Source organism: Echinops telfairi, unplaced genomic scaffold (genome assembly GCF_000313985.2).
Source record: "Echinops telfairi isolate 266 unplaced genomic scaffold, ASM31398v2 ScPeMD7_7469;HRSCAF=8507_0, whole genome shotgun sequence".
In the NCBI taxonomy this organism is placed as follows: Eukaryota; Metazoa; Chordata; class Mammalia; order Afrosoricida; family Tenrecidae; genus Echinops; species Echinops telfairi.
In genome coordinates this window covers 57,710,143-57,719,035 of record NW_022111372.1, presented here as the reverse complement: position 1 = coordinate 57,719,035, position 8,893 = coordinate 57,710,143, and the positions used below count along the sequence as shown (strand labels likewise).

General features: G+C 40.7%; 1 protein-coding gene across 1 annotated transcript in view; it reads left to right on the top strand.

Annotated features, from left to right (window-relative positions):
• LOC101658401 (gamma-aminobutyric acid type A receptor subunit pi) overlaps positions 1-8,893 on the top strand; it is a 52,170-nt gene that overhangs the window by 22,087 nt on the left and 21,190 nt on the right. Inside the window, exon 6 of the mRNA XM_004696781.2 lies at positions 1,611-1,693. Within this exon, the coding sequence (XP_004696838.1) occupies positions 1,611-1,693 (83 nt within the window). The remainder of the gene's footprint in view (positions 1-1,610; positions 1,694-8,893) is intronic.

Below are 8,893 nucleotides of genomic sequence, written 5' to 3'. Positions count from 1 at the left end.
CAGCCTGTGTGATCATGAGGTGTCGATGGATCAGGGGTCAGGCATCAAAGACCCAGAACAGAAACTCATATCATTGTGAATGAGGGGGAGTGCAGAGTGGAAACCCAAAGCTCATGTGTAGACACTTGGACATCCCCATACAGAAGGGTTGCAGGGAGGAGACAAGCCAGTCAGGGTGCAGTCTAGCACCAATGAAACATATAACTTTCCTCTAGTTCTTTAATGCTTCCTCCCCATCCCCCACCCCACTATCAAGACCCCAATTCTACCTTACAAATCTGACTAAACCAGAGCATGTACACAGGTCCAGATAAGAGCTGGAAACACAGGGAATCCAGGACAGATAAACTCCTTAGGATCATAATGAGAGTAGTGATACCAGGAGGAGAAGGGGAAGGTGGGGGGAGAAAGAGAGAACAGATCACAACAATCTGCATATAACCATGGAGATTATATGTTGTCCTCCAGGGGCGGTGGACAATAGAAAAGTGGGGGAAGGAAGACAGCGGTTGGTGTAAGACATGAAAAATTAATAATAACTTATAAATTATGGGTTCATGAGATGGGGAGTGGGGGGTGGGATGAGCTGATACCAAGGGCTCAAGTAGAAAGAAAATGTTTAGAAAATGATGATGGCAGCATATGTACAAATGTGCTTGACACAATGGATGGATGGATGGATTGTGATAAGGGCTTAAGAGCCCTCAATAAAATTATTTTTTTAAATTTGTGACGCTGAAGGAGAAGAAAAGTTAGTTGATTTCCATCTCCACTGTGAGGACATCACAATGTCGACATGAGCAGATACTTGGGTCTGAGTCCCCAGAACCAGTGCCTGGTGTCCTCTGAGACCCTTGACTTTGTCTGCATCTTGATCCCTTCAGGGAGGCGGGAGCTGTGAGAACAGCACAACCTGGAGACCTGGCTCAGCCCCAGCTCAAAGCTGTGAGCACTGAGCAGGGCCCTACATCTGTTGTCAAGTGGTGACAACGGTGCCAGTGGGAGGTGTAGTTCTAGATGTCATGAAGATTAAATTCAAAAAGCAACTAGATGTAAAAGCATCTGAAACAAGCCAATGCATGAGTCCCCTCTGTGATGTTATCAGACATTTGGCCTCTGAATTGCAAGCATTCCATCTCCCTCCACCCATGACCCCAGGCTAAACAAGTCTCACACAGAGACCTAGGCTGCACTCAGTGCAGGCTCCAAGGGGTGTGCTCACTGTAAGAAATAGAAGGAAAGTTCTCTTGGAATAGCCCTTGGAAGGGGACCTAGACCTTCTATGTTGTTATTTCTGTTAGTTGCCATTGAATTGCCTCCACCTCAGGGCGGCCCCATTTATAACAGAACGAAATATTACCCATTCCTACACTCCTGGATCTTTGATCTGTTTCCTTTTTGACCCTTTAAAGAAGACAGCTGCATATGTGCCCCGAACAGCACTTGATTTCTTGACTGCTCCTGCCACGGACACTGACTATTGATCCAAATAGGATGAAATCTTTGACAACTTCAATTTTTCCCTCCATTTCAAATGATTTTGTTTATTGGTACCACATTTTCTACAGCATCTTCATAATACATGCTTGAACCTATTTTTCCTTTCTTAGAATCACAACAACTGTTGGATGTAACATGGATTTGTCGAAATACCCCATGGACACACAGACGTGCAAATTGCAGCTGGAAAGCTGTGAGTATAGAACCCAGGGGCTTCGGGGTGACTCTCCTGTTGGCTTAGTTTTATGGTATCAAAACTTTTCTTTTTTAAAAATAGTTTTATTGGCACTTGATCTACATATCATATAATTCGATAGTTCAATCATACCACCAAGAGTTGTACAATCATTGCCACAATCCATTTTAGAACATTTTCTTTTTGCTTGCACTCATTGTTATTTGTGTAATTATTTTCTTAATTGTGGCAAACATATACACAACAAAACATTCTCCAATTCAACAATTTATACATGTATCACCTTTGATTATATTCTTCATGTTGGGCAGCCATTATTGACATACTTTTCCAAATTATTCCACCATCATTGGCATAAACACAATGTCCCCTAAGCAAAAACTCTCCCTCCTTCACCCATGGTAACCATGGGTCAAGTTTTTTATCTTTTTATCCCTTAGCAGTTTTCTTCATATCATACACTTCCATATACATCATCATACCAGTTCTAATGCTCCTTCCCCTCTCCCACATTCATTGATTGTTCCCCAGTTCCCCTTAGACTCCCCAACTCTCCATCCCCAATAAATTACTGCATCATTATTGTCTCTAGGTAACCCCTCCTTCTGTGCTTCACAAATTGGGACATCTAAGAGAAAACAAAACAAAACAGAAAGAAGAAAATAATTATATAAAGATAAAAATAAAGAATAAGAAAGCAAAGACCACCAACAATATTTTAAAAGTCAGAGAAGAAATTTCTGTCGTGAAAGAAACAAGAAATATTTTAGTCTAGAGAAAATTCAGGTTGGGTCAAGAGAGAGGTCAACTGACCAAGTATCATATTATACCATGGTTTAATCCACCATAATAATCAAGCTTACAACAATCTCTGTCTGATAATAAAGCTGTACGATTCTCTCACCTGTAGCTAGAGGGGATCTGCCAGAGGCTTAATCTGACTAGACACTCTGCAGATGGATTTTGGGCTCCCACTGCCCTCCATAGCCTTCTACAAAATGAGTATTCACAATTTAAGCTCTGATACTTTTCACTTCATCAAAGTTGGATTTTGTTATCATCATCTTTGGATCACACAGGCTGGTATGCTTCTTTGATATGGACTTAATTGACACCTCACTTAGATGGCTGCTTGTTTGACTGTAAACCTGTAAGACCACAGACACTATTCCAATGGGTAGGTGGGCACATTCTGCTTTCTTCACCACACTTTGCTGTAACACCCTAATGACCGCGAAGGTGAGTATCCAGCAGGGTCATGTCATAAGAAGTAACTGTTTTGGATTGGGGCTAGAACTACATGGAAACTCAGAATCCATCTGCTTGTCCATGGGTTATGAACAGCTCTGTTTGACTTTGGCGGTCATATTATGACAACAAAAACCAACATGAACAACAAGAAAAAACAAACAAAAGCCCCAAGAGAGAAAGAAACACAAATGAAAAAAATTGTCAAACATCCCCCTGGCATATAAAGCGATTGTATTGATGATATCAATAATTTATCCAATGGCACGGAATTTAAGGTCCTGTTGATTTTATGAAAGTATAGTACAACTGTGAGTTTTAATCCATGAATTGTTTACTTCTACAGATTGATTTTTTAATTGATTGAACTCTGTTTATATTGAGCACAGGGATTGGTACTAGGAGAAATTTTACTGTATTATTTTTCACAAGGGCAGATCATTACCTATAAGATTACTGTCATATTAATACAAGGGGAACACCAAAGTACTAAATATATGGTGGTTCTGGGTCACCTTGGTTCTGGGTCACCTTTCATTGGACACCCACTAAGCTAGGAGACCCACCTGAGATCCAACAACCACCGATTCCACAGTGCCATCAGAGTACTTCAGTCCCAAGGTTACAGGTAGTTTTGAGGGAAGGCCCAGTTTGTTCAGTTGGGTTTCCATGTTGAGTCCTTCTGGTGTGGCCCTTGGTGGATGCCATTTTCCTTTTAAGGTCAGCGTCTAAAGTCATCATAGTACTTAGTCTATGGCATGATTCATCAAGGTTTGGGTAGATACATGTTCGAAGTGTCTACCCAGGAACATAGAACCGAGTTTATTCTCCCCTTAGGTTCCCTACAGTTATTGTTCAGCATCCCTTCCAGATGTGAGATTGCTCCTCCACTTTTACCCACCATAACCACAAAGAGAAATATAAGTGCATGCTCTGAAATGGAGATGCTCCCCTCCCCTGGTCTTAACTTGATTTTCCAGTAAGATTCTCCTCTAATTCCTGTGGAGGGCCTGTTAATTTGTCACAGCCTTGTCTCAATATTCTTGATGGAGTTATTCTAGCCAAAGTGAGTCCCCTCTTTCAAGGTGATTCTTATGAAGTGCACATGAGGTGGGGATGGGGCATGATGTATGGTTCATGGCTGGTAGGCAAACATTCTAGCACTTTGTTTGGAAATCAGTCTCTAAATTTTATTTAACTGGTGTTTATCCTTAGAGTAGTAGACTCATACAATATGTGTCCTTTAGTGATTGACAACCACCGCTCAGCATAATGGCTTCCTGATCCTGCCATTTCTTTGAGTGATTCATCCTTTCGTCACTGTTGTTCAGGGATGCATAATATTCCATTGTGTGTTTGTACCATAGTTTCTTTATGCATTTTTCCACTGTTGTGTATTTGGGCTGCCTCCAGTTTCTTGCTATTGTGAACTATACTACTATAAACAGGGGATATCATATATCCACTCATGTTGTGTCTCTTATTTCTTTGGGGTCTATGCCTAATAGTTGTATTGCTGGATCAAATAGGATTTCAATTCTCAGTTGCTTCAAGTATCACCATATCATTTTCCATAGTGGATGTATGTATTTTTAAGTCCACCAACTGTGTATACCAGTTCCAATCTCTCCACATCCTCTCTAGAATTTGTTGTTTTGTTTTATTTTTTTAATTGGACTAGCATTGTGGGTGTAAGCATTATCTCATTGTGATTTTATTTTGCATATTGCTGATAGCTAGTGATTGTCAGTGTTTTTTGTGTGTTTGTTAGCCATTTGTACTTCATATCTGGTAAACTGTTCATGTCTTTTTCCCATTTCTTAATTGGGTCGTGCATTATTTTCTTATTGGACTATTGTAGAATTCTGTATATTTTGGTAATTAGACCTTTGTCTAATGTTGTTGGTAAAACATTTTCCCCAATCTGTGGGATTTTGTTTCGCTCTCCTGAGTAAGTTTCTTGATGTACATAGTGATGTAATTCAGCATGTCCCAGTCATCTATCTTGTCTTCCACTGTGTATTTAGATGAAAAGCACTGTAAATATCTATCAGGTCAAATTGTCTAATTGTAGTGTTTAGATCTCTAGCCTCCTTGTTGAGTTTCTTTCCCTGTGATTTATCTTTCTCAGAGAGCAGTATATTGAAGTCACCTACTATTATTGTTGAGGCTATGATTCCTTTTTTTAATCTTTTGGAGTGTTTGGTTGACGTATTCTATGGGTCTCTCATTTGGGGAATATATGTTTACAATGTTTAGTGGTTCTTTATCTACCATTCCCTTGAGCATTATATAGTGTCCCTCCTTATCTCTTTTGATGGTTTACACTTTGAGGTCAATTTTATTCAAGATTAAGATTGCAACCCCTGCTTTTTTTGAATTGCTGTTTGCTTGGTATGCCTTTCTCCAGCCTTTGATTCTCAGCCCATTTTTGTCTGTAGCCTTGAGATGTATCTCTTGTAGGCAGCAGATTGCTGGGTTGTGTTTTCTAAGCTAGTCTGCTAGCCTGTCTTTTAAGGCCTGAGTTCAGGCCATTGATATTCAGGGTTATTATCTCAATCAGCGGACTCTGTGATGTCATCTTATTCCTTTTGTGTTGGGTGTTTTCCTACCTTCATTCTTAGTGTGTGTGTGTGTGTGTGTGTGTGTGTGTATCATTCTTGATTTCTTTCCATCCTTAAGCCAATGCTATCTTGGGGTCTGTTTTCTCTTTGTTGCCCTCTGGGTGAGGTTGTTCTATGTGGCAGTCTTTTATTTATGCTTGGTGAGTGTTGTTCTTCTGCCCATACTGGGTCGGCAAGGATCTTTTGTAGGGCTGGGTTTCTTCTAACGTATTCTTTGAGTTTTTCCTTGTCTGGGAAGACTCTTACTTCTCCATTTATCTTGATCTATCATTTGGCTGGATAGAGTATTATTGGGTTTGTGTTGTTTTCCTTCTATTTTTGGAATATGTTACTCCACTCTCTCCTCTTCTTCATTGTTTCTGATGAAAGGCCTGAGCATATTCTTATTTTGGAACCTTTATATGTGATTGCTTGTTTTTCCCTAGCTGCTCTCATGATTTTCTCCTTTTCCTCAAAGTTGGATAGTTTAACTATTATGTGCCTTGGTGACTTCTTTTTGGGATTCAGTCTAGCTGGTGTTCTTTCAGCTTCGTGAATGGTTGCCTGGTTTTCATTCATTAAGCTGGGGAAGTTTTCCTCCAAGAATTCTCTTACCATTGTTGCAGATGACTTCTTTGTTGTGTCGTCCTCCAGTAAGCCAATAATTCTAATGTTGTTCCTCTTCAAAGCATCAGACATGGCTCTTAGGTTTTCTTCAGCTTCTCTGATGGTCTTATTAGATTTTTTGTTCACATTTGTTAAAGTCTGCTTGGCTGTCCTCCAAGTCACTGATGCGGTTCTCTGTTTCCTCCAGTCGATTTTCGAGGTCCGCAAGTCTGCTACTGGTTTTTGTCATCTCTTCCCTAAACTCTTTTATTTACCTTTGGTGTATGGACTTTATCTCCTCTATCATTTCATCCTTTTCCTGTATTGTTTCCCTCGTATCCTGTATGACTCCAGGCAACATTTTGAAAATTTCTTTCTGTGGCAGCTCAATGTCTGCTTCTTCTATGGATGTTGTCATGTTCAGGACATCTTCTGTCATTGCCTTTTGTTTCTTCTGTTTTGTTTTGTTTTGTTTTTTTCATTGAGGTCATTGTGGCTGATGGCTGTTTGCGTTGCATTGTTTTAGAGGAGCCAGGTGCCATTTTCCAGGGAGTCGAAGAGCACTGGCTCTCTGGGAGACTTGTAGGAATGCTTCTTCGAACTGCCTACAGCTAATTTCACTATGGAATTGGCCTACCAGTTTATCCTCCTGTGGCTTTCCTCTCAGGGGAGTGCCCCAGAAGGGTGGTGGGTTGCCTGCTGTGGTGTTGCAGAGGTTGGGCAGAGGTTCCTGCAGCAGCCTGGAACATTGACAAGTGTTGGTCAAGCTGCCTTAGGACTTGTGAGGCACTAAGGTAGGCGGGAGTAAGTTCCCTCAGCCATGTGGGACAACAGAGTAAAAATAGGAGCTCCCCCAGCCACAGAAGCAGGAATTCCCCGTAAGAAGTTGGGCAGAGTATTCCCTGGTGGAGGTCATTAGAGTTTTCCCCAGCCTAGGGCTAGCTGCACTGGGTGGAGCTCCCATACCTGGGTGTGGCACAGACATAGACAGGCTAAGGGCAGTGGTCTGGAGGTCAACAGTGGAGTGTGAAAGAACAGGAAAGAGACAAAGAGGAGGAAAAAAATTAAAAAGTAAGCCCGCTGAGACTGTGTAGGGATAGAGAGAAGAGAGGGAAACAAAAGTAACAATGTAGTTGAGCCCTGCCCACGTAGCAAAAAGGGTTTAATCCCTGCCCTGAGGCATGGCAAACTGTGGCTGTGTTGAGATTAAGCCCCTGTGCAGGCTCCAAATGGTCCTGGCTCCGACCAAGACAGTGGTGGGGCTAAGGTCAAGCCCTAGCTGGCCTCCACTGTGGTACACCATAAACCCCTAGCCCCTCAAAACCTTGTGGATTTGTGCCTACTTATCTTTATGATGCTCCTCCTGCAATCCAGCAGTGTTGAATTTCCCTCTCTAAGTAACTCTCCTGGGCTGGTTTCTGCAGAGTTCCTCTGGTATGTGTTACTCAGTCGCCATCTTCCCGGAAGTCCCTCATCTTCCACTGTGTGTACCTCCTTCAGTATACTTGATAATCTATGTATGTCTCGCATGAGAGCCCTTAAGTTTGTTCTAGCTTTCTCACTGATGATCCTGATAGCTCTGGGGTTTACACTTAGGTCTTTAATCCATTTTTTTAGTTCATGCTTGTGTATGGGGAAATATACAGGACTTCTTTTTGTGTCATATGGAAACCCAATTTGTCCAACATCATTTGTTGAAGAGGCTGTCTTAGTACCATTGGATATTTCTAGGTACTTTGTCAAAGATTAGTTGCCTGTAGGCTGATGCATTTATGGCTGAGTATTATACTCTGATCCATTGGGCTATAGCTCTCTCATTGTATCTGAATGAGATTGCTTTGAATACTGTGGTAGGTGTATTGGTCAAGCAGTGTGAGGCCTCCTACTTGGTTCTTCTTTTGAAGAAGTTATTTTCTTATCCTGTGTCTTTTGCCTACCCATATGAAGTTGTTAATTAGTTTTTCCATTTCTTTAAAGAATGTTTTTGGGATATGGATTGGGATTGCATTGTATCTGTAGATTGTTTTAGGTAGTATTGACATTTTCACAATATTAAGTCTGCCTATCCATGAGCATGGAATATTCTTCCACTTATGTAGGTCTTTTTTGTTTTCTTATAGTAATGTTCTGTATTTTTCTCAGTATAGGTCTTTCATTGTTTTAGTTAGGTAAATCCTAAGTATTACATCTTTTGTGCGGTTATTATAAATGGTACTGTTTTCTTAATGTTTTTTTCATATCTCTCTTTGCTGGTATAGAGGAATCCAATTGACTTCTGTTTGTTAATTTTCTTTTCAAACTTGTCAAATCCCTTAATTTTCTCCAGTAGGCTTTCTGTAGAGATATTTGGGTTTTCTATATGAGGGTGTACCCCTGAAAAAAGATTTTCCCCCCCAAAGCTATGTATTTAAATTTTTTTACAAAATAAACTTATCCCCTTCAAAGTACTCTTCATTATACTTAATCTGCGATTCCATTCTTGGAAACAATTTTCAAGCTTATCTGTTTTGGATTGCTGATAGCATCTCCCTCAGTTTTCTTCTTCACCTCTTCTATGTCATCAGATTGCTGTCCTTTCATGTCCCTCTTCATTCACAGAAGCAAAAAGAAGTCACATGGAATGAGGTCAGGGGAATAAGATGCGGGGGGGCAAGAGAGGCATGCTGTTTTTAACCAAAAACTGGTGCAATTAGATGACTGCATGAATAGGTGCATTGTCGTGGTAAAAAAAAAAAAAAAA